Genomic DNA, 26,729 nt, shown 5'->3' on the forward strand with positions numbered 1-26,729 from the left:
TTATAGGCAATTAGCAAGACACCCCTAATAAAGGAGTGGTTCTGCAGGTGGTGACCACAGACCACTTCTCAGTTCCTATGCTTCCTGGCTGATGTTTTGGTCACTTTTGAATGCTGGCGGTGCTTTCACTCTAGTGGTAGAGTCTACAACCCACACAAGTGGCTCAGGTATTGCAGCTCATCCAGGATAGCACATCAATGCGAGCTGTGGCAAGAAGGTTTGCTGTGTCTGTCAGCGTAGTGTCCATAGCATGGAGGCGCTACCAGGAGACAGGCCAGTACATCAGGAGACGTGGAGGAGACCGTAGGAGGGCAACAACCCAGCAGCAGGACCGCTACCTCCGCCTTTGTGCAAGGAGTGGCAGGAGGAGCACTGCCAGAGCCCTGCAAAATGACCTCCAGCAGGCCACAAATGTTCATGTGTCTGCTCAAACGGTCAGAAACAGACTCCATGAGGGTGGTATGAGGGCCCAACGTCCACAGGTGGGGGTTGTGCTTACAGCCCAACACCGTGCAGGACGTTTGGCTTTTGCCAGAGAACACCAAGATTGGCAAATTTGCCACTGGCACTCTGTGCTCTTCACAGATGAAACCAGGTTTACACTGAGCACATGTGACAGACGTGACAGAGTCTGGAGATGCCGTGGAGAACGTTCTGCTGCCTGCAACATCCTCCAGCATGACCGGTTTGGCGGTGGGTCAGTAATGGTGTGGGGTGGCATTTCTTTGGGGGGCCGCACAGCCTTCCATGTGCTCGCCAGAAGTAGCCTGACTGCCATTAGGTACCGAGATGAGATCCTCAGACCCCTTGTGAGACCATGCTGGTGCGGTTGGGCCTGGATTCCTCCTAATGCAAGACAATGCAAGACCTCATGTGGCTGGAGTGTGTCAGCAGTTCCTGCAAGAGGAAGGCATTGATGCTATGGACCGGCCCGCCCGTTCCCCAGACCTGAATCCAATTGAGCACATCTGGGACATCATGTCTCGCTCCATCCACCAACGCCACATTGCACCACAGACTGTCCAGGAGTTGGCGGATGCTTTAGTCCAGGTCTGGGAGGAGATCCCTTAGGAGACCATCCGCCACCTCATCAGGAGCATGCCCAGGCGTTGTAGGGAGGTCATACAGGCACGTGGAGGCCACACACACTACTGAGCCTCATTTTGACCTGTTTTAAGGACATTACATCAAAGTTGGATCGGCCTGTAGCGTGGTTTTCCACTTTGATTTTGAGTGGGACTCCAAATCCAGACCTCCATGGGTTGATAAATTTGATTTACATTGATAATTGTAGTGATTTTGTTGTCAGCACATTCAACTATGTAAAGGAAGGAGTATTTAATGAGATTATTTCATTCATTCAGATCTAGGATGTGTTATTTTAGTGTTCCCTTTATTTTCTTGAGCAGTGTATATTACGCATACACACACACACAGTATAGGCCTAGTTTATATTGAACTAACTTCATTCCACAGTACCAATAGAAGTAAGACCTTCTCCAAACAGAGTGTGTGTGTGTGTGTGTGTGTGTGTCAGAGCTAAATCACACAAACTCTCCTACTTACTATATCATTACAGCTAAATGTATTTCCTCATGCAACAAACAGAGAACCACTGTTTTGTGCTCTGGCAACATTGTAACCTAAACATTAATGGCAATGGGCGAGAACGAGAGAGAGAGATACAAATCTCATGGAAACAAGTTTGTGCCACTACATATCACAGTTTCCTCCTCACTAGAAGAAGGTGTCCAGGCTGGACCCTGATCCTTCTCACAAGAGGTGTTACAATAACTATCACAATAGAAAGTAAACTCAATCGCGCGTCTTTATTCCCCTGCAGCAAAGTCGCAGACATCAGCCCAGGGATCGGTATGTGATGTCACCGTCACACGGAAGCACTTCTGCCGGCTACACACACAGGTTCATGTGTGGCGGTGGCGTCACGTACTGATCCTTCAGAAATGCTTGGGAAAATGTAGCGTGTGAGGAAGCTAACGCGCTACTCGGTCAATAAAAGAGCTTCGTTACTGAAAAGCTATTTGATTCAGAAAATAGCAACGCTACCACCAAGCTACTGAGAAATGTAGTTAAACTAGTAACTACTTGTAGCGACGCTACTGCCCAACACTGAAAGTTGGCATTGGGAGGTGTACCATACCACAAAACTCAGTAGGCTTTGAATGTAGGGATCAGACTGTGTCAGGCTGGAGGGTGTGTCCTTTGCGTGTGTGTCTTCAGAGCTGACGTCGTCTGTGTAACACTCCAGACAACCACAGTTTAACCAACAAGTGCCCAGGCAAACACACAGGAGCAATGTAGTCATGGTCAGAACAGCGCCACAGTACGTGTGAGACACAAAGTTAGATGGAGCATGTTTCTCAGAAAGACTGGATTACACAGAGACTGTTATGCCAATTTAAAATTTGAATTCAACACCTCTTCTAGTGTTTGCATGTCATAATTCATAATGATCTAAATACAAAAGGAAGCACATAACAAGGTGAGATTCTAGGGTAAAGAACAAAATGGGGACATCATTTTAATTAATACAACAGTATTCCTTTTATTCCCTCCATAACTTGTGTGTTTGTGAAAAACACTAAATTTTTTAACAGTGCATATCAATAAATGCTTTCTTAACATGGGTGTGCTGCCCTCACAATGTGAATATGGACTATGCCTAGAAAAAAACGAGTCCGTTAACAACAAAATGCATCTGTTTCTGGACTCCACATGGAAGTTCAATAGCATGCTATAGAGCAAACAAAAATAAATGTTATATTTCATACTCTGAAGTAATATTTCCACAATTTATCATACAGTTACAGTACAATGTCTATGAAATATCTGTGAAAAAAGTATACAATCTTTTTTTCAATCATATGAATTATAAAAATAATTGTCTCTACACATATTCAAAATGTCCAGTGGTTTGCATAATAGTTTGATTGGATCAGTGTCTCTGGTCTTCATCACTACAGGCCTGTGAAAAATGAAAGACAAAAACATCAGTCTCCTAGAAACCAAAATCAAGACACATTTAACCGCTAATAAGAATAATAACTGGGGCAATTACTATAAAACAGCCATTTAATATCTGAACATGTCATAGACAAACATGAGGTGGAAAAAGAGGCCTGCACAGTGGAGGTTCCAACGACCATATTTCGCAATAAGTTCTGGGAGAGCAGTGATTGAGGCGACTTAAAGCAGCAAGCTTTGAGTTTGGTTGCCGTGGCAATGCTCTGGCGTCTCTGATAGCCAAGCAGCAGCAGCATGCTCTCAGATCTCCCTCCAGGCTGGCACACTGACACTGGGAACTGTGGGCACCTCCAGAGCCACAAGAAGGAGAACCGCAGACAACCTCAAACCAGACAGACTTTCTCCTTCTCCCATATGTTGACGCTGAGAATTGACGCTGTCTGCTGTGTGTAAACTCAGAACCCAAGTGACTTAATGGAACTGGGCAACAGTGTTCCTGTCTCCACACATGGCCAGCCTCCACCAATCACATTTCAGAGCCACCATGTCCTCCATGTAGCCCGTAACTGTAATTGAATGGACCATAAATGAAGGTGGAGGCTACAACAGTAAGTCGCCCATTGGTAGTTATTTGGGTAACATGTTGTGGCTCTACAAATGAGGTAACTGACAGACATTGAGGCTCTATAAACTTAAGGCAGTCGCTTACAATAGCAGAACTGGTTTCTGGTGACCCAAATGATACAGCACATTCTGAGGCGAGTGTCTCTCTGGGCTTTAGGCTACAAAGCCTCTAACTGTCTACATTCTCACCTGAAAAGACAGATCTCTTATTGGCATCTCGTGCACCACCTGTGAAAAAATTGAGACAGAAAATGTGTCATGTAGAGCAGAGTGATGACACTTCAAAGAATAGTTAGACATTCTGGGAATCAGCCAGTTAGCTTAGCTTTGTACAAAGACTTGAAACAGTGGAAACAGCTAGCTTATCAGCACTTTTTCTACAGAAAGAACAATTAAGACATAACGTGTTAATTTGTGAGCTTTAGAGTTGCTGGTAGGTGGATTTTGGAACAAGCCACGCTAGCTGTTTCCCCTGTTTCTGTGTGGTAGGCTAAGCTAACTGTCTGTAGCTTCATATTTAAACAGATTGTATTAGAGTGGTATCAATATTGTCAGATAACTTTCATCAAGAAAGATTAAAAGCATAACAGTAAGCTGATTCTACACTAAGTCAATTGCACATTTCATTATTATGTAACTGAAATTAATTCAAACTGAGTGGCAACAGTTTTTAGGGAATACTATGGGTCACAGAACTCTTATGGGATTCCCATGGGATGGGTGTCACTTTCACTATTCTTCATGGAACTGGAACAGGGAAAAAGTCAACAAGTCAACAGGAGTGGGTAGGATGGGAGTCAAAGATCAGTCTTTATATATAAATATGCAGTGCTAATATTCTAATTTTCTGATTTTAATTTTTATTGGGAAAGGGATTGATTTTTTTACATGGGTTTGGGATGGGACAGAAGTAAAAATCCACTCCAGTGTCACCCTCTAATGTAAAACATTACTTTTTCCCTCATAATTTTTAGTAGTAGTATAGTGTATATGCTAAGATGGTCAACATGTCCACTAGGTGCAACATATTATGCTTCTGCAGGAATTGGGATTATCACTGTAATGTAATGACAGAAACTACCTTTAAACACTGTAAATATTGAATCCTATAAGCAATATTGGCAGGTAATATACTGATTTACTTCCACTGTACAAGACGTCAGTGTTGAATTTGTTAATGTGCTGAGTGGAACAGCCACAGCCATTAGGAATAGAACGCTTAGGAGTGCGAAAAAAGACAGATTTCTTTCATCTCGATTGTGGTTTGTGTGGTTGTCTCATTGTGGAAGTTTATAGAATAATAGAAAATAGCTATGGATTTTCTCCCATTATTTAACTCTCACCATACACTTGGTGCCAGCTCAGACACATCTGCTGTGATACTGGGAAGAGGGTGTCACTGCACTAATGAGGTGAAAGTCATATTCATGTACACACATGCGCATACAGGTCATTGGACAGTCTCAAATACCCAGAGAAAAAACACTTTATGGACAGACATGTCCACACTCACATTTGAATTGAAAAATCATAAAATGGCTGGAAAATAAAATGTAAGCAAGTCAAAAAAATTTAAGATATTGTTTTTTCACCTTCCTGCCAGAAGAAATTGAGTAATTTTGTATTGATTTGATTTGGGGTAACTTGGATGTCTAAACAAGTAGGCAGAAGATGGTTTCTCAGATTGTTACTTTGTAAGTCGATTGTAAATTTAAAATATTGTAATATAAAAATATCGCTGAAAAGAAATCTGATTAAGGGGGTAAAAATGCTCTCTGAAAACAATTTTGAATGTCTAACCCTGACTAATGCAATCACTCACACATTCAATACACACACACACACACACACACACACACACACAAACAGATTTCAGCTAACAGTCCTGTGGGTCCTCTCTCACGCCAGAAAGTGCTTTGTCACATCTTGTGGCTGTTCGGTCTCTTTTTCCTCTGTCAGTCTCTCCCTCCCTGTCTCTGAGCCACTTCTAATTCAAAGTGCGGCTCATATCCTTTCTCAGCACATGCCATTACCATGGCTTAGAGCAGCCCCTCAGGGGCTATTAGGAAAATGTATCCATTTATTTTGCAAGATACACATTTGGAAAAACAACAAACCTCTAGAGGAACTTGTCAGAAGGGTTATATTTCCATGTGACAACCATTTGCCTGCTTGATCTTTTGTTTGACTGGAATTCTTGCATCATAACATAAATGAAAGCTGTTTTTTTTAGTACCAGATGCACTTGATTTTCAGTTTGAGTAGCTTGTACTTACTGTTGTTTCCTGAGAAAACAGTGTTAATTTAGGAACATTTCTGAAATCATGGCATATATCATTTTTGGACTCAATCATATATTAACTGCAGATGTTGGCAGATTTGCCCCAGTAGTGGTGGGATGTAAACATGGCAATGCCAGTAAGTCTACTTGTATTACCACTATATTCCCCAGAGGATGAACCTTTAACAGCATTTATCCGTGGGCATACATATCAACTTTGCAGACCATGTCTCATAATAATCTAATAATTATTATCTTGCCATGAAATTTACTGAGCACATTCATGCTCCAAGAGGGGGAGCTATGGATTTTAGACATTAGAATATGTTTTTTCTTTTAGTGTCACCAAATGGACAATTGTTACACTTTAATTCCCTCTACTGGTAAGACTAAGACTAGCAAAATTCTCAGTACATATTTGTTATGTCCAAAACTTTTGTACCCCACACAGACTTACAACTACTGGTTCTGCATAAAAATATGTAAATGTTAACATAAATTGGTTTTTATTTAGTCCAGCTACAATATAAATTCATACAAACATCTCAGACCATCAGAAGTTTCATCATATATTCACTTATATTAAGAGAGCATTAATTTGACAGTTTGTTAGTGGACCTCAGTGAATTGGGAACTATTAGCCTCTGACAATCAGACCATATTGCCACATACGTTTATGTGATTTATGTACCAGAACAGGAGGTCTGATCTAATTATGTCATGTTCAAAGCCAGAGTAATACGTTGTACTGTATCCCAGCCAGACCACTACTATGACTAGATTTACGACTTTCAAGTAAGAGCCGTTCATGTCTATCGACTGGATCTTGATAGAGATATATGTCTTCCTTGATGCCAGGAAAGAACATTTTACATGACGTTTCCCCCCATGAAACCCCCCAGGATTTCACCCAACTGTGAGATGTGGACATTTTCATGTGTCAGCCCTTGTGCTCCATCTCAAACTTTTACAAGGAATCCTTGCACAATTATCTCCACTTTTTAATAGATCTGTTGCCATTTTAATGCATTAGTTACTCACTGTGGTAAAGTGACATTACAGTAATGAAATGAACCTCACGTCTTACAAAGAAGAAAACTGTGGGAAGGTAAAAACATTAGAGGGGCAATTTGTGAACTGTGGATTCAACTGAAACTTCCAGCAACTAAACTGAACTGTGAATGTTTTCTCTCTTGGTAAATGGAACCTGAATGAGGAGATAAACAATCAAATGAAGGCTTTAAAAAGAAACAAAAGAGAGAAGAGCAAGGTAGGTCACTCACTCTTATCCTGTTCAGGAGGCTCCAGGATGTCACTGTCTGTGTCACTGGGAATATGCCAAGGCTGTCTGATGGCCTGTAACTGCTGGTAAAACTCATCCTGATATGGAAAAATAACAAAAAACAGAAATGATGGAAGATATTGTTAATTGATACTGTAGATAACGGACTGAAGAAAACAAACAAGGTCAGTTTGGTAATTAATCCATCTGTTTGACCATCTACATATTCTGTATGTGTTCAAAGTCTTGCAGTGAATGAAAGGAAAACATATGTACAGAAATATGTATTCAATCCAGCTGCGAGATCTCATCAAGCAGTTTTAGAGTTCAAACATCAAATCTAAACTAATTTGTAAATGTCCTCACATTCAAACAGACGCATGTCTCCTTTGTCCTGTTTAAGGCTCTAAAGGTATTACATTAAAAGTGAGAAATGACCTCATGAAAAGGAGCAACAGGTCAAAAAATTGAAATGTATAAATATCCTTTCAAAGATGTCAAAAACTTACACACACACACACGACATAGCAGTACTAAAGCTGTTTTTTGAATTATTACTACTTAAACTTAGTCCTCAGGACAAAACATTAATAGAAAAATTGTCTCACGCTACCTCTACAAAAGCCTTTTTTGTCTTCTTATTTTTCAGTGGTAAATTGATTGTGCCCAAGTACACAAGTAGTCTAGAAAGTTGTAGTCAAGACAGACAAGAAAACAAGCATATACATCTTTTCATTCTTGTACTGTACATCCAGTATGTAAAAAGGAACCCTCTAAAACAGGCCTCTTTTAGGGACTTTACTCCTTGTACATGGGGCCAGGTGGTCTCAATAAAAGCAGACTGGGTGCACTGGTGTTTCGGATAATCTCACTAGGTGTCAACTAGCATAACTGTCTACAGAGAATACAAAGGGACTGCAAAATTCCTGCCCACCATTAATAAAGCCTTTTAAAAAAGTCTCATATTTAACAGCTCTGCTGTTAAGTAAATCATGAAAGGAATATTAGAAAGAAATACCATTGAAAGTTCTCCTTTTATGCTAGACTCCTTTTTCCACAATGAAATGACATACTACTGTATGGACCTCCATGACTCTCCACTAAACCCCACACGAAGAGTGTGTGTGTGTGTGTGTGTGTGTGTGTATACACACGTGTGATATTGTGTGTTCTGGTGCTCTCAGTCATAATCTTTCTGTGTAAAGGCTCTTATGTTCTACAGCCAGCTTTACTTGGGCGTTGAGCCTATTTGACACTTAGCACACAAGATCACTGTCACCATATTAAAACATTACAATAAGGTTGGAGTCTATAACACAGAGTTTATGACAATTTTACTCTCATGTTTTACACACTGAGTGTGTACTTGATCTGTTTTATTGCTAGATAAATCTTACATGAGAGGACTAGCTAAAATGTGATATGTGAAATCTGATTTCACACCAGGGCCTTCAAATATACTGTGTCAATTAAAGGAATAAAGGTAGAGGAGATGAATACCACTCTACATGTGTCTCCTCTAAATATGAAGCTACAGCCAGGAGATGGTTATCTTAGCTTAGCATAAGACTGGTATCAGGAAAAACAACTTGCCTGGCTCAAAAAATATATACAAAGACCCAAGAAAAAATACACATATAATGTGTTAATTAGTGAGCTTTAGATGTGCAGGTAAGCTTGTTACCTTTGGACAGATCCAGGCTAGCTGTTTCTCTCTGCTTCCAGTCTTTGTTAAACTAATCAAACCGCATTCTGGCTGTAGCTTTATAGCACATTTCCCATAATTGCTTAAAACTGACAGTTACAGCACTGACACTCACAACATTAACCAAAAATTAAAATTAAACATAAAATTAAGATTTATAGTATTCCTTTTTTGGTTTCTTTGGTATAAATGTAACAAGGCCCTCCTAGTTGCCTCTCTGTCAAAAATAATTGACCTTGTAAAATCTTTGTGGAGGTTACTGGTATAACTCTCAGTTTTGTGTCTTACCTCAGACAAATAGGCCCGTAGGCTGGCACCAAGGCTGTCTGTAGTGCTTAGTCCAGGAGGGGTGAGCAGCGGTCGGGGATGTGTGGGCTGGCATGTGGGTGTCACAGGGCGGCTCCGTGACCTCCTGAAGGTCACCTCTTTATGAGATCCAGAGTTAAAGTTGGAGCGTGTCAGTAAACTATTTGGTGTCAGGGGCCTGCTAGGTGTTCTGGGAGTTTGAGTCCTGCTCCCAGGGTTGGTGGGAGATTGAGTCCGACTCATGACCAGCGAGGTTGGCTTGGGGCTAAGCAAAGGGAGGCCCACACCACAGGGCTTGCCTGAAAGACTACCAGATGGAGACTGGGGTCTGGAGACCAGGCTGGGGAGAGGAAGCGTGTCGGGTAGTGTTCTGTGGCGCAGAGGGGTATGCAGCAGAGTACTGTGCGGATTATTGGAGCTCCGAGAGGTCATCTTCCCTACTTCTGCCAGCTTGGCCAGGTCCTTCTCAACCTCTGAAGGGTAAAAAAAAAAGGGAGATAATCCAAGTCAACATCCAGATAAAGTAGCTGAGGGAGTGAGTTGGTATAGTTTCCTCATTTAAATTCTAGTTTTCCTACATATTTAAATGAGAATGTTTAAACTGTTTCATATCTATACAGCTGTAACACAACAATGCCTGTAACATAAATCCCAGATAACTCTGGTAATAGAGATTCCAAGAGAAAGTCAGGCTTATTTTATTATGTACTCACTCAGAGGCTGTGCTTTGAGTTAAGTATGCTGCATGTCCTACAAGACTGATGATTCACAAACTTTACTGAGCACTAAAGTGGGCGAGACTGCTTGGTTTAATCCTTCTTCTGGGCAATGATGACAATATTTATAGCCTGTAAATTGTGGTGAATCCAGCTTTCTCTGTCAGAAAAGGTTCCAAGTTGATATACAGCAAGCACACTGGTAAAAACATTTTTCCTGTTCCTGACAAAAAACACATTTGTTTGCCTCACTGGTAGTCTCAAAAACATTTCTGTTTGTAAAAGAAGTAACTCTGCCAACTTCTGCGATCAACACCAGGGTAATTTTTTCCGTGTTTTAGGCTTTTGCTCAAAATCTTGGCAATTGGGATTCAACAAAGCAGCCTGGGAGTTATCATTTGAGAGGGATCATTTCAGGAATGACTCACCGGTGTTGTGTATTTCTGGAAGACTGTATATGTGTGACGTTAAATAAACAACAAAAGGAAGCATGACAAGTATTTCACAAACCTTGACTTCCTTGTTTTTGAGCAAACAGCGCTCTCTTCCTATACAAACAACATTTTTCCATGCTAAAATGTGAAGCATATGCTGCTATTCACTGACAAATATCCATGTAGTCAAAAATGTCTGCACTACTACTCTAAATTCAGCTTTAGGATATTATTTACATGGTTTAAAATCTATTCCAGACCGTTTTGTATACATCCGTTTTGTACCGTTTTGTATCCTTTGGGGAGCGAATACATTTAATTCCCTGACATGCATAATTAGATTGTTGTTTCTGTGCTTAATCAGCTCCGATTGTGTGGAGGTCAATCTTTACAGTCAGATACAATGCAAAGCACATACTGCTTAGTGCCGTACCCCTGTGCTCAATCTGCATGTGTACAGCATGACATTGTGTCTGTGTTGCTTTAACCTTCATACATTCTACACATGTTACTTCTCTAAATAACAAGAAGGAAAACTAAAGATACAGGTTCGTGCTTGGCCTCGATCTGACTGAAAGTTGAAATATAATCAACTTTGTAGGGTGTTCAGGGCATATCATGACATCAGCTCGTGGCAATGGCAGGACTGCAGTATATAACATTACCATAAAGAAGCTTTGCTATTCAGTTGAGGTTCTGCATGAACAGCTAGATGCTGACCATCAGACCTGCTGGGGTGAAAATGACTCCGGATGGCAGTGAAATACAATATACTGAAGAAAAATTGGTGTAAACGGAAGTTTCGCATATGATGATTTCCCAGTCAGAGCCCTTTACTACCCACACCAAGTCCACCCCGACTGATGTTATCATTATATTGTAAACAGGATATGTTCATTAGTAATCTGTTCCCATAAAGTTGATATTTTCATCTCAGGTTATTTACCAGGATAATGACAAACACCACATGTTTTTGTTCTAAAAAAATCTTTCTCCGCTCCGTAAATGGTTGCTCCACTCACGTTGTTATTGTAAACCAGTTGCTTCCCCCAACTTCCTGGCATTAATGAGTAGCGTATCGCAAGCAGCTTTATTTTGAAATTGTGTGCAGAAATACTATGAGCCATCTCACAGACACTGATATAAAACGACGGCTCCCGGAGATCAAAGAGGTAGCATCAAAATCCATATGGTATAAACCTCTGATAAGTTTCAATCCAGCCTTTCAGTAAGAAGAACTGGAAAAAGGAAAAACAGGAGAAAGTGAGGCAGAGAAAGACCGAGACAAGAAGAAATAGAAACAGATCTAATCTTTTAAAGTCTTTGATCAAGCAGCTGTTGCACGGGATAAGAGACTATAGGACCACAGCACGCTATGCAACCATTCAGAACTCGTGCAAACTTTATTAGGTCCCTCCTCTAAAAAATAAACGAAGGCGCGCATCACTAGCCATTGTCCTTGGATAGATAAATTATGGTAGATATGATAGATAATTATAAATTATGAATACGTTGTAATTAAAACTGGGTACTGAACCTCAGAACCAAAATGTATCTGTATCATTAAGTATTAAAAATACAGTCTTGTTTACATTTACTTCGATAATTTACTTTCTCTAAATCAGGAATCTTCTAGGTTGACTTTATTTGAGCTCATTGAGCAGCTTGCCGAGTTTTGTAAAGTTAAAAAAGGGGTTAAAAATTGTCATATTATGTATGATATAGAAAATTTTAAAATACCAATTCCTAGGTGAAACTGCATTTAAATGAAACTGTATCTAATAATGTCAATAACAAATTTAGTGAGCAGTGTGGAATTTATTTATGTGTTATTAAAAAAAAAGAAATTTATAACAAAAGGCAGACTTGAGGTGATTTCACAACCACATAAATGGGGTTACAATATAAGATAAAAAGTGAGTCTCTGACTCTAAACATGGAACGTATTAGCAGCTAATAAAGCCTTGAAATAGTTGAATTAGCTAGTTGAACAGCTTCACTGAATTGCCTGGTGGGAGCCCTTGGCCTGAATATTCAGTAACTCAGCGTCAAACAACTACAAATCAATGCCATGTGAGGACCTCTGGGGCAAAACAGAGTGTGTTGTTAACACACATAGCCCTCTTATAGATCCTCCTAAACACCAGCATGCTGTTTTGTTCTGTAGGTACTTAGGAAACAAATGTGTGCAGTGCCAATGTGCAGATGATCAGAGCAGCTGGGACCACTGTTTAGTGACAGTAAGTTCCTTAAGCAGGACCAATATGCTTCATAGAAGTCTGGTATGTGAAGGCGCGTACGAGGTCTTTACACACAGTGATGCTGTCAAACAGAGCGGGAGGACATGCATAAGCAAACAAGTGGGTGACACATGATGGTTAATGGCGACATTCCCTCTGTTCTCCACTCCAGGCTTTCATCTGATTCATAACTGGATACACATTTGATCATCATGGCAACAAGAGGAGTCTCTGAGTCACCCAGACGTCACATATATCAAAGATAAACCTTGAACTACATTAGGAATTGAATGATTTCCAAAATGCCACACAAATTCCCCAGCACAGTTCAGCTTCAATCACTTCCAAATGACTCAGCAGAGCTAAAGATATCAACTGAACCTATCAGAGCTGGAGTTGAGATGGATTCCTGGCATGTAGAAATGTTAGTTATTTCTGTTTAGTCTTGACACATTTTTAGCAGGAATGAGCTTTTAATTAACCCAATTCTTTGGCCAAAAACAGTGCATACTTTAGCTGGACTCCCCCTCTCCCACTCCTCATAAGTGCTCTCTAAACCTCTATTTCATAAGTCTTTAAGTTTTATATTCCAAAAAAACTATTTGATCTGACTTACCCACACTATTAATCATTAAAGCCTCTAATAAATACAGAGCCTAACTTATATATGCACAAAGGCACAGCACACATACATGCACACCACACAGAGCTGCCTACCAGCGAGCTGTTTGCCCATGTTCTCCAGCTCTTTAGAAAATAGGGAGTCACCCAGTAGCAGGCCTGTCTGCCCGACAGAGCTCCCACCTCTTTGAGCCTTCAGATCAGCCTCCCAGACAGCCTGACGCTAGTTAGCGAGGGGAACAGAAAAGAGAGAAAGTCACATTAGACGAAAGAACCTTCAATTAACTCTTTATATAATTTTCAGCTATTGCTGGAAATATCTGAGCCATATCTGCCGGAAAAAAGGGGCAATTATTATTTTATGGGCTTTAGAAAAACACAAGAAACCACAGCAAGCGCAGATGAAAGCGTAGAGCATGCAGTGCACTCTGTTTGGTGTATGCGGGACGCTAGACTGTCAGTAGCGGTTCAAGACATTTTTGTATAACCATCAGTAAAATCTATAGGAGCTTGTATGCACACTAGTACGCCTGATAGCAGCACATCTTGCACCAGCAGTTAAGGAACAGTAAATCAGCCATATTGGATAGTTGAAGAAGAGCACACACCATTCATATTATACAATAATAAGATGATCATATTCCAAAGCATAGGAAAGAAAATAAATTCTACAATGGCAGATTGGATCACTTATGGTATAGGGGTTGCTTTGGCTCATATTGTTCCTACCTCTTCCTGGCCAAGTGTATGCTTTGGAAAGGGACCTGTTAGAGAGACTCAGGTTGCCAAGTCCTGTAATGGCAGCACGCCTAATCCTCCGATTTATTCCTTTGATGGGACACAAGTGGCCAGATGATCCGTTAAGCTAGTGGACCATGCAGACACAAGCTTCAAGCACAGGTGAGACATAAAATCTGTCAGCCATAATTCCACCTCCTGTAAGTTTGGTTTACACTAGATAAGTTATGATACCTCAGATGCCAGCACTTACATCATTTGATGTGCTAAGCTCTTAATAAGAGACAGAGTTGACTTGACAGAGTGTTGACACATAGTAAGGGTCTGGGAGATCTGGAGATATACATACAGTGCAGTCTTCCAACAAGATATAAAGACAAACATGGGTTATAACAGGCTACTTATTTTATGATTTTCATTTTGAAGAAGTCTGTTTCCAAAGAAGAGGTAGGATGAAAAACAAGTGAAGCTGCTGTCCTCAGATAAAATGATGATTCCCATGGTCTATGGCATTGATCTTTGTACATATACATCTCTTATACATGAGACATTCTGTGGCAGCAGAACCACAACACCACAAGCCAATCCTTAATTACAGTCCTCATAAAGCAGCAAGGCGGGTTGAACATTACAACTGAATCTCCAACTTTATTTCTTTCTCTTTGGTGGTATCCCCCCAAATCCAATAGCGTGACATCATTGTGTCCCTCTCTCCCTCTGGGTCTTCTCAGCTCTGGCAAACAAGGCCACCAACAGATTCCTAGTTTAAGTTTCTCAGATGCATTCACATATGTTTTATTAAACTGTAAGTCACATTATAATATGTTACAGCTATAAATCTTTTCACCTTAGTAATATTAAAGGGTCCACTGGGCACTCATTGGTATCTTAAGAAAGCTCTGGCTTCAGAAGGACAGTTGATATATGGAGATTTACCCTTATCAGTCATGTCAACTTAACAGCTTAACATTTGCATTGCCCCTGCCCTCAAGCTCCTCTGTCCACCAAAGGAAAGACTAAAATGTAATCAGGACTATATATCCTGGAGACTGCAGTCCGGACGTTAATGCTGGTGGTGCTGTACAGGCCCATGGCCGGGAAAAACAGGATACACTGAGTCTGCAAGTAATTTACCTCTCTAGATAACATCAATAAATAAACAGACATTACAATCAAAAGATGAAGGTTAATTCATCAAGTTTGGTAAAGGCATACAAATTTAAAGTCAGATGGAAGACGTCAACATGTACAGTGCATCATCATAGTGCATATTAAAAAGTCATGTACAGCAAGGCTCTACACAACAGATAGGGGCAAAAAAACAAACAAAAAAATGGACTTGATTACAAACTAAGTGAACAATGAAGTGATGAAAAGTGATTTTCCTTCCACAGTGTTTAAAGCAACTATTGTCCTTATCAGCAACAATGTACAAGATGAGTGCAAATGAGAACCTTTTTTCCTTTGTTTGGATGCTTAGATTGGATGCTTTAATCTGCACAGACAAAGAGATGAAAAGGAATGCCTTTTCATCGCCAAACTAAAGACCGGCTATGGTTTTCCAATGACTTACGAGTATATTAATGTCAGTGGCGCAAAGCCCCAGTTGTATAATCTCCCTCCCAGTATGACAAAACTAAAAGACCTAAAAGAGAACAGGGGAAAACCCCTCTGGTGATGCTTCTGCCCAACTAACAAACAAGGGTCTCGGTTCTTGCCAAATTGATTCCATGTTGAAAGCACATAAGACAGAAAGAGAGAGGATGGAAGTCTAGAGTTAAACATTTTATAGTCTGCATGTGTGCAGCTATACGTGTGTGGTCAACAGTAATAATCACCACAATCTGGGGTTTGGTCCAACATTGCCCTCCGAGCAACAAGAACTGTTCGGGATGTGTGCACGCAGTCACAGACATCAAAATGTGAGGTTTGAGCCTACAATCTGGCTTTGCAAAGCACAATTGATGGACTTTCTTCTTGTGGTCAGGCAGAGTAGCATAGGGACTAATACTCACACATACACACACACACACACACACACACACACACACACACACACCACATAACACAGCCACCCACAGGAACATGTATACAACAACACAGACACAGGTGAGCAGCATTCCTTGCCGATTTTTCTGCTTGGGCTTCACTGTACACCTGTTTTTGTCTATATATGGTCAATGTTTTCAGTCCCTGTTACTTGCAGCAGCCATTTTACCAATAGCTATGCATGCCTCTTAAAAAGAGTAAGCTTGTCCTTTTGGTTCTATGACTCATGTAATACTACAGCACCTTTCTCTAGCACTGAGGATGATTATAAATGTGCACTTTTAATTTTGTATGACTACCACTTCATTTAAGCAAAGTTTACGCTCAATTATGTAAATCTCAAAACCATCCAAAATGTGAAAATCAGACGCAAAGACCAACGGCAGCCCAGCAAAGGACAGTTTTCATCAAATCAGGTGAAGGATGAGTTGATGAGTGAAGAAGAGAACATCCTGGCAGATTGGATCTTGCCAGTATAAGGAGTTGATCTGCACATGTGTGAGATAGAGGACACTGAGTATTGTAGAACCAGGGGGGGGTTCTAACCAAACATAAAAGTTTTTGGTTTTACTGCTTACCAACTCTGAAAACATGCAGGGAGAGATTTTCTTGTTCAAATACATCAGACAGACAAGAATTATGTATATATTTCATTGTCTATCTTTCCTGTCACATTCCTCTTAAATCATCCAATGAGTTGATCCACTACATTTGACTATAAGAAACAAGAGCTACTGTATGTAACATCTGATTTTGCAGGTGTTGGCCTATATACAGTAGCTTGCATAGCCATGCGAGGCTACGGGATACAAGGACAAACACTTAACTTTTAATGAGCTCCTGTTGTTTTGGCTCACAGCAGAATCACCTAATGGATTTTATGGACTGTATACAGGACTCACCGGCCCAACCACTGAGTTAGCACGGCCAAAAGCAAACAAGATATTGACAATAACACAGATTTTTTTTTAAGCACTAGCAACAACAGGTTCTATGATATACTGTCTATCCCTTGGTAACCAAAGAACAACAGAGAAAATGAAATAAGTATTGTGCCAATAGGAGTGCAAATGCAGGAAATCATAATGTTAGTTGATGTAGCAGCTAGATTGGAATTATAACCTTGAAGATAAACATAGGCAATTCTGATGCTAGTCTGCGGCAACAATCACATTAACAAACAATGTTGTTACCGACCAAAAGCCTTGGTGCCAAACAGTGCATTTACATGATCATTAATTTTCCAAATATGTGTTTATAGTAAAAAAGTTCTAATAGTCTAACCTTCTCACTGATTTAATTATTGGGGTTTTACCTTAATAGTGTCCCAAATATACTTATAGGTGTATTAAACTAATAGTTTTTCGCACTTCTTAGTGGCACTGCTAAGGGAAGGTTTCTGTTCCTTTTTATTTTTTTTGTTTGGCTGGTGGGCAAGATACTAGTTACACTACCTCAACTGTGAGCCCCATGGTCTGTACTTGTTTGTTTGTGTCTGTTTTTTCATTTGATGGTTCATGTGCTTTGCCCTTTTGTTTCCTTGTATTGTGTTTTTTTATTGTTAAATTCTGAAAAGTCCACTTAAAGCAATATATGCTTCACAATAAAAACATTTCCATTATGTAGTCTGTCATCCTAAAAAAGGCAGGACATCATCTTTTCATACCAGAATGCATTGGTTAAAGCTGACACCAGCTAGCTCCCATTTTTTCATATTTATGATATGGGCTTGTTGTTGTAAATGGGATATGGTGTTTACATAAAATATTTGAAAAGAAATATAAATGAACCATTAACACACTCTGTAGTTGCATGTGATAACAAACAAAACTGGACAAATCTCTGATTTTAGAGCATAGCTCTCATGCAGAGGATAACCATGCATGTGTAACTGTGGAAGTGGGGGAGCAGACTGGTGCCAAATATAATAAAAAAAAACATACAGTAAATAGTTTGAAATTCTGCCAAAATCCCCCTGGAAACCAAAATACACCATCACAACATCTCTGCCTTGTATCACACATGTAGCATTGCATCACACTAATTATCTTATTTCTACCATACAAATGAACAGTTTCCCCTTGGCAGATTTTATGATGGTAACACCCATATAACTCAGAGCTAAATTTGATTAAAACATATCACTTAACACTTACAAAGGAAACTTTAAAAGAATTATTTAGGAAATTTACTCTGGCGATTGCTTTAGGAAAGTATTTGTTTTTATGGGGCAATTATCACCCAAAGGAGCTGGCAAAGGCAGGGGGCCTGTCGGACTAATAATGATAACCATTAACAGTGTTTACTTTCCAACATCACCAACGTTTTACTGGCCAAACCAGGGCAATGTACAGTGAAAGGCATACTCCATTTAACAAAGAAATGTGCTAATTAAAACCTAGAATTACACACATCGTTTCTTTAACATTAAGTCCAACAAGTGAAGAAACAATTGGACACCTTTCAACCAATCCAAAGAACACTTGAGTTCAAAATATATGTAACTAAGAAAGTACTGCAGCATGAGATATATTATATAATAGGTTAATTTATAAAAGGACACACAATCATCTACAGAGGTATTTATCATACTGTATGACTTTAACCGTAAGCTCATAAAAGCATTTTTTTCCATAATGCTTAGTGATTGTGGCCCACAAGCCCCTGAAGCACCAGTTAAACTAACAAGCCATTACAAATTGCATGTGCCTTTCAAAGACAGCCAAACATAAGCAATTAAACACAAAACAACCACATTAGCTACAGTAGATGACAGGAGACATTTGCACTTGCGGCTTCCATATGGGACACATTAGTACCTTGTTCTTAAGTGTGCCAGACAGGGTAACCTATGGAGATGTGGTGTAAGGGGAGAGATGTAGTGCTCAGTCCCCAGTTATTAGCAGATACAAAATAAAGGCTCCATCTATGCGTGAAGATCAGCAGTGAAGAGGACATTAGATTTAGCTGTAAGTTAAATCATTCATCTTAAATCTTTGACTTAGATGTTACTCAGTTATAAAATTCACACAGTCTATCATCTGGACAATAGAAATAGCTTTTCACTTGAAACATTTAAGAAAATTAGTATAACAAAGGCAGTTTGATGTTCTTAGGTGCACAGTTTCTCTAATTTCTGGATAGTGGCTTATGTTTTGGCCTAATCCATCAAGAATCCGGCTTTGATTCAATGGGGCCTTCAGTCTCTAAAGGTCTGCTCCCAGTTAGTCTGGAGCCTCTCTGCATCTGCTCCACACACGGAGCAATGCCTTGGCTCCAAACCCCTTTCTTTCTTTAAAAAAAAAAAAAGCCGTAAAAAGCCTTGTCTAACACTTAGATTGGGCAATTATAAAAAAAAGGTACTGGCTTTTTTGGGGGGGTAATTATATAAAAAGTCCCAGCGTCTTAGCTGACCGCTTTATTAACAGCATGTGAGTGTCTGCCTGTGCCTGAGTCTGGTGTGTACCACATTAGGCCTCTATAGATTTCTTCCCCTGGAGCAAGTGAGGTTATCACGCAACGCTCCTATTGAACGCAACTGTGTGTACTCCTATAACCCACTAATATTTAGATCTATTGTATAAAAACTTTAAATCAGCCTCAATTGGCGTTGTGTCACAAGATATTCTTTTCATTTATACCTTTCAGATCGCAGACAAAAGCCCTGAGAGGCAAGCAAAGTGATACAGGGAGGTTTCTAATTGGGATATCACTATCAACTGTTGTGTAAGCTTAAATGCCCACACAAAGATGGATTAGTTTTGCCTAGGTCTTGTCCTATTAACGAAGGGCTTGGGGTGGTTTTGGCTCAATCTCGGACAATAGAGGCTGAGGAGGAGAGAGCGACGTGGTAATTGATGGCTGTAAAGTGATCTTAATTGTTTGGGGATGGATGTAGGGAATACACTTACAGAGGCTGACACTTGAGACAAGGACTCGCATTCCTGCAGCCGTCCCGCCACTGTGTCCACCCCGGGCAATGGAGCTGCTCCAGGCGACACACGAAGAGAAGGACAGAGCCAAGCGTGAGACCACAAGAATATAAAAGCTGGTTACTTTAAATTTGAGCTGTGTAGTGCAACTTACAGGAGATGTCAGGTACAGCTTGTTCAGATATGTGAGGCCTGTGCTCCTCATCAGATCTGGTGTCTGATAGACTGTCCCCCTGCAACCTAGAGAAACACATACACAACACTGTCAACAATCGCATTCGAGTGCGTTTAAATAATCTCTGAAATCAGCATTTTTTCCACTGCAACCCTGCAATGCATGTTTGGAAATTGAATGCCAGATAACGAAAAGACAAGCAAGTCTCTATCGGTCTGAGGTGATGAGACAAAGAGGAAGTGTTTAGTGAGTTTGTGATCTCTTTTCCTGCAAAATCTGGGGTGATACCAATAAAAAAAAAAAAAGACAACATGGAGGTTCGTTTTGAGGCACAAATCTCTTCAGTTCTTCATTGCAGCTTCCCACTGGAAAAGAATCTTAAATGGTCCTTAGTTTGTTGATATGAAAGCACAGTAATGCATTCACAGACACATGGTGCATGGATATAATTGTACACAGCTCACTTGTTTCAGAGGCAACTTCACTCTGCTTACTGAAAAAGCAAAACTGAAAATCCGGTGCACAGATTCTGTTTCTCCTTGCATCATTCGTTTACTTTTCTTAATCATAATGTGTTCTAAGCCCCTATAGCTTTTTTTCCCCCCAAGATATCTGTTTGGACTGAAATGGAAGCGGGTCTGAGAGATCTGGATGTCTGTTAGGTACAAATAGACTTAAGTTTCCCTGCGATGGGAAAGTATAGGTGTGTGTATGTGGGTGAAAGACAAACAGCGATTGAAATGTCTTTTCAGTGGGAAGATTAACATGTTACTCGTGACTTTTCACTGCATTTATACTCTTCTGCAAACTCATTCGCACATCAGTACAGAATTAAACACAGCATTTATTTTTCTAAAGCATAGTTTTAACGACCGTAAATCATACAACATATTATCTGTAATTATACACTACTTTAGCTCCAAATGCTTTCACTGCATGTTATTTTCATGTCATTGGTGCAACCATTAGCTGAAGACAAAGGAAAGCAATCCATACGCCTTCATGGCACGGCTGCATTCCGCCACAGCCGCAGGGCCTCTTGGTTTTTATCTCTACCATGAGGGTAAAAGCAGAGCACAGCTTTTTAAAAGTGTGCTCTATTTATTTCCTTCTTTATACATCCTTCTCCTTGTCTCTCATTCTCTTTAATGGTCTTTATAAGACCATTAAAAAGCACCCAAGATGACTATCACAAGGCCTTCCCATTCTCTGAACAAAAGCTGCTCATAGCCACAAGTCCTGACTACCATTCCCTCAGTACATTCCTGATATGAAAGCAATTAATTTAATGAGAAGTACAAGCCCAAAAGAGGTTTGTGGAGATCTATCCATTTCCTTGGGCCTTGGACCGCCAACTCCGCCGGACTGTGCCCAAGATCTGGAATGCGTTTGCACACAGGAGGTTTTGCGGCAGGAGCACATTGAAAGAACTGATCGGGTGCATGAAGGAGGTGGATGAAATGGTGTGACCACAGCTATAGCCCAAGAGACAGAGACATGCCCACAACACACAGGCCACACGGCACTTTACACTTCAACCAACCAGTATAGAGCCAGAGGAAGCAGCGTGTTTCCAGACCTGCCACTGCTGGTTAGGAGCCACACAGGCTGACTGGACCGAGTGGTGGTGTGGACAGTGCCTGGACAGAAGGAAACGAAAAAGGACAATGGCCTTTGTGTATGAAGGCTGTGAAAAATCTAAGTTTGGGGTCAGCCAATTCAAAAAGAAAAGTGATACTACCATGCAAGTATTTCTTGTAATACTTAATTATGCAATAAAGATGATATACATTATACACAGTATCTCATAATATTTCAAGCTCTTTTTAAACAAAGGGTTTTCTTATTTTAAAGATTTCACAAATTAGCTGAATGAAAATAAACTGACCCCAGTCCTGGAGTCCAAAATTGGCAAATATAATATTTTCAATAATATAATGTTTTCTTAAAATAGTTTTGTCTGTATGATGTTATTGTGTAGTTTAAGCCTGCAGTAAATAATCTACATCTTATGTACATACAGGAGCACTGCTGGAACTCGATAAATGCCTTCACGCTGTGGGTGTGAAAGTAAGCGCCACCTCTCCTTGGCTTTGGGTGGTACATGTTAAAGCCAAGTGGCTCAACAAACAGCGGGAGTGAATACTGTACTACATGCTTTTGAACAAAAATGTGTAATGCACAGAATGCTGGACCTCACATACTGAAAAAAAGGAGCTGAAAAATGTATTTGCCTGACGGGTGACTGGTATGTGAGGAATGAGGAACTTGGGTCCGAGTTCACAGATCCATAGAGGGACAAGCAACCCTCTACTATCTTTGAGAGATTTATATAATATAATATATAATATTATCTTGGGCATGAATTTAGAGACTTAAACTAACTGTAAAAATAACCTTAAGTTTAAAACTTCAGCCAAAGTGCAAGGTCAGATCTGTACAGTAGTACTGTCTGCAGGTGTAAAACACAAGGGCACTAACTGTGCCACATATGTTAGTGTTCTGAGGAGTCAGTTTAAAGGTTGGCCCCATATAGAGCCATATTTGAAAGGTGTTTCTGGTAATCCCATCAAGACAGAGTGCTTACACACAGAGTATAAAGCCTCTGTCAGAATTGCCCCTCTCCAAACTGCTCCCTGACCTCTGCCTCCACTATCTTCTGTTAACTGAGGCATTCTGTGTGTATGCATGCAAGGACATGTGTGGACAAATTAATATCTGTATGTGTGCATGCATGCATATATTCTGCACAACTCCTGATTTCAGAATTACGTGTCTCCAAAATAGCACAAAATACATACCATGCGTGCAACACTTTTCAAGCTTAGTGATCTGTTTATGGCCCTTACACTCACCAAAAATGACTATGAACGACCACGACTCCTTCGCCTATAAAACTTGGGAAGGATTTTGTGGTCAGGTTATAGAGGACGAAGCAAGAATTTGGACTGAACCAGAAGGAGAGAGGAAGACAGAGAAGGAGAACAGATGTCTGACATTTCAGTCACGAAGAAAACTCGGTGCATGAGCCAAAAACGACTCCAGATACAGATGCTGCTTTGCTCTGCTGCTGATCCGACCCAGGGACTCTGTGATAAGCCAAAGGTATAAACTATTTGCTTCAAAAACATCCAGTCGATAAACTGCCAACAAAAAAATCCACCAATGCCATTCATCCTCCTGTAGAACCTCTAACAACATCCCGCAGCCTGTGCATGGAGCGAAACTGATAAGCAGCGTGAATGAAAGAAGAGTAGGAAACAAACAAATTCCAGACCCCAAACAGAGGAGGCCCGTGCAGGCAGATGTGTGCCTGGCGTCTCATCGAACAGATACCCTTTTATCTTTGACTGGCATCAAGGAATAGTCCTGCCCACACCTGCCTATGGTATCACACCCAACGCTCAGAAATTTGAGCTTTAGGACTGATGCTGTGGACCAGGGGGTACAGGAAATGTGTCAGAAGAGAAAAGTGATAAAGAGAGAAGGTGTGATAACGGAGACAATTATCAGTGCTTGAGCTGATATGTGAAAACAAGGAACACCGGAATGCACTTCTGATGTGATATTATTCTCTGTTCTGAATGCTGAGGTATGCTACCTCTGATACAGATGCAGAGAGAGTGGGTGGGGGAGTGAAGGGTACGGCATGAGCAGAAGTCATGACTCAGGATCAGAGGTGGGTAGAGTAGCCAAAAACTGTTACTCTTAAAGTACTGTTACTTTGCAAAAACAAGAACTCAAGTAGAAGTAAAAATGGTCATCAAAACAACTCCTTGAGTAAGAGTACAACAGTATTTACTCTTACTTATAACAGTAGTTTGCCTTTTTTTATGTGTGCATAATTTGGTCTGCCTTCATCAGGCTACACCAATGATAGTTTGATGCAGACTGCTCGTACACTGTTAGCTTGAATATTTCCATCAGTAGTAGTGGTAGTTCTTTAGCATTTAGGTATATTACGTGTAGCTATTTATTTATTAAACATATTAGAATTCACATCAGACACTGCTCTCTGTCAGCTCAGTGTCAGCTAAAAAAAAACGTACAAAAAAAAGTACAATTTACTCAAAAAAGTTACTTGAGTACATGTAACTCATTACCACCCACCTCTGCTCAGGATAAGAACAAGTTTGGATGAAGGAAAGAAAATAATCGATTACAGTAATAGCCACAACTTTCCGTTGGATAAAACTTATTTGAATTCATAATAATTTAAAGCCTTAGAGCAATAGTTTGACATTTTGGGAAATGCACTTATATACTTTCTTGCCGAGAGTTGGATAAGAAGATCGATACCACTTTCATGTCTGTCCGGTATATCAAGATACACCTTATGCTAAGCTGAACCAACCGGCTGCTGACTGTAGTCATATTTACCGGACAAACATGAGAGTGGTATCGATCCACTCATCTAACTCCCAAAAAGTCACACTATTCCTTTTAATCCCTGTAAGAACATACTGACTCTACGAGCTGTGTTGTTTAAAAAAAAACAAACAAACAAAAAAAAACACACACTCTCTCTCTCTCCAAGGCACCAGATAAGAGTGTGGAAACATTTACCTGGCACACCTAGAGCAGATGTTGAGTGTAACTTTGGCCTGCGGTTCAAGCTGATAGGAGCTGCGTCCCTGGCTGAACTTACTGCCGGATGGAGCCAGGGCCATCACACCCTCCATCCGCAGGTCATCCAGGTCCTCTAAAGGAGGGAGGGAGCCAAAGAGACACAAGGAGAGGGGAGAAGGAGCCAAGGAACAGGGAGAGAAAACAAAGAGGGAAAGAGGACAGTCATTAATCATGCGTTGGTTTCTTCCTTTTCAATATGATGCCCAGTGATGACAGTCAGCTTAGAGCCAAAGGAGCAAACAAGCACATCACGATAAATAAACATTCTCAGCCCAGCAATGCTGCTGTGCACACTCACATACACACACACTGACAAAAACAAAGTCAGAAGAAAGAAAAGTGTCAACACAGAGCTCTTTGTTATAGGGGGCGATGTGGAAGAGTAGTCGACGACAGCGCCACATCATGGCAGCACAGAAACAGGAAGGGTACACTAACAAGCTGAGGGCGAAGGGGACAAAGAACAATGAAGTTGGCGAGGAAAAATGAGCGGTGAGAGAGAGATGGAGAGCTGGAAAGTTGGGTTACGTCTGATCTCTCCCTGTGTCCTTGACAGTGCGCACACACATAAACCCTCTTCCCTCTGACTCTCAAAAGAGGTCCGTATGCATCACACACACACCAGTATTGTTCCTCTTAACCTCTTACTCTGTTTTTCTCTGCAGCTACAACAGTTGAACACACACACAGATACAGAGATAACAGTTTTTTTTGTCCACCGTTATCCGCTCCGTATCTCTAAATACAGCTGCTCCCTGTGTGATGACATGATCTCCACATGGAAAAATTTAAAGTTTGGATGTGATACAAGACTAAACAGGATCACGCGGCTATCACATCAGAGTGCTACATTTTCAGCATCACAACAAAGAACGTGACACGCTTCTTAAATAGACCCTGCAGCAAAGAAAGCATACATCACGCCAATATAAAGATTTACGAAAGAACAGCGGTGAAGTAGAATAATATTAAGTCAGTGTTTTCTGTTGCAAAGCAGAGAATTGTAACGGTTCGTTAAATATAACAGAGGATCAAAGGAGATAGACTGGATCAGCCAGACCATTTTGGTTTTGAGTGCATCCTCAAGAGATAAAACATATTGCAGTACTTTCCGTGTTATGAGAATGAATAGCAAGTGGGTGTCTTACTTGGTTAAGTGTGCTGGTCAAGCTTTTTAAACACATGTTGAGACACAGAACATTTTGACCGGTCACCATAACAACATTTGTCCCATCCTTCCCATCAGACCAGAATCATTCAGGAGCTTTGCCAGTGAGGAGGGTCGCCTTCAGGACACACAGTATATTCTCCCCTCTCTACCATTGTTTCTGCTATTGTACATAACTGTGCAGTGCCGTATGGTTCGTGCCTGTCTCTGTGTATGTGTCTCGAGTCATTTGAAACCAACATTGATACTTTTCACTTGGAGATCACGTTACCTGGCCCCTGGTTTGAGGAGAAAGAATGGGCCTCACACCTTGAAAGAGGAGAATGCATGACTAATCACCTGGATTAGATAAGATGACTCTTGCTCATGAGAACTCGCTCCCTCCATCCATCACCGTGGCACAGGGCCAGAAAATCTCACCTGTCTCCTTTGGGTGTCAGGAAATCATTCTGACGAGACACCTAAATGTAGTGCTTCAAGAATAGGTGAATGCGCAGTCTGGATTTTCTTATGTTTTCACACTGTTTCTCGTGTGTTTTCAGCAATGACAGCGGTGTGGCTCTGTCTACAGCCAGCCACTTTGGTCCAGACTGCAATATTTCAACAACTATTGGTTGGATTGCCATGGAATGTGGTACATTTATGTCTAAGTGTTAGAAATGTTAGCATGTTAACATGCAAAATTGCTACATATCAGCATGTTAGCATGCTAAAGTTAGAATTCAGCTCAAAGCACTGCTGCATTAAGTACAGTCTTGCAGAGCTGCAGGCATGGCTGTAGACGCTTCTTGTTAACAGATACCACAGCGAGTGCATAAATAAGTAAATTTACCATATTTCACCT

The 26,729-nt window shown here is 40.6% G+C and overlaps 1 protein-coding gene across 1 annotated transcript in view; it reads right to left on the minus strand.

Annotated features, from left to right (window-relative positions):
• Positions 1-2,579: 2,579 nt before the first annotated feature.
• The window catches only part of lg01h8orf34 (linkage group 01 C8orf34 homolog), a 58,926-nt gene continuing 34,776 nt past the window's right edge, over positions 2,580-26,729 (minus strand). Inside the window, exons 8-15 of the mRNA XM_046053071.1 lie at positions 24,655-24,790; positions 20,068-20,153; positions 19,893-19,966; positions 13,291-13,417; positions 9,166-9,656; positions 7,174-7,270; positions 3,799-3,837; positions 2,580-2,986 (exon numbers count right to left, since the gene is read on the minus strand). Coding sequence (XP_045909027.1) covers positions 2,979-2,986; positions 3,799-3,837; positions 7,174-7,270; positions 9,166-9,656; positions 13,291-13,417; positions 19,893-19,966; positions 20,068-20,153; positions 24,655-24,790 — 1,058 coding nt within the window. The 3' untranslated portion in view covers positions 2,580-2,978. The remainder of the gene's footprint in view (positions 2,987-3,798; positions 3,838-7,173; positions 7,271-9,165; positions 9,657-13,290; positions 13,418-19,892; positions 19,967-20,067; positions 20,154-24,654; positions 24,791-26,729) is intronic.

Source organism: Micropterus dolomieu, linkage group LG01 (genome assembly GCF_021292245.1).
Source record: "Micropterus dolomieu isolate WLL.071019.BEF.003 ecotype Adirondacks linkage group LG01, ASM2129224v1, whole genome shotgun sequence".
NCBI lineage: Eukaryota > Metazoa > Chordata > Actinopteri > Centrarchiformes > Centrarchidae > Micropterus > Micropterus dolomieu.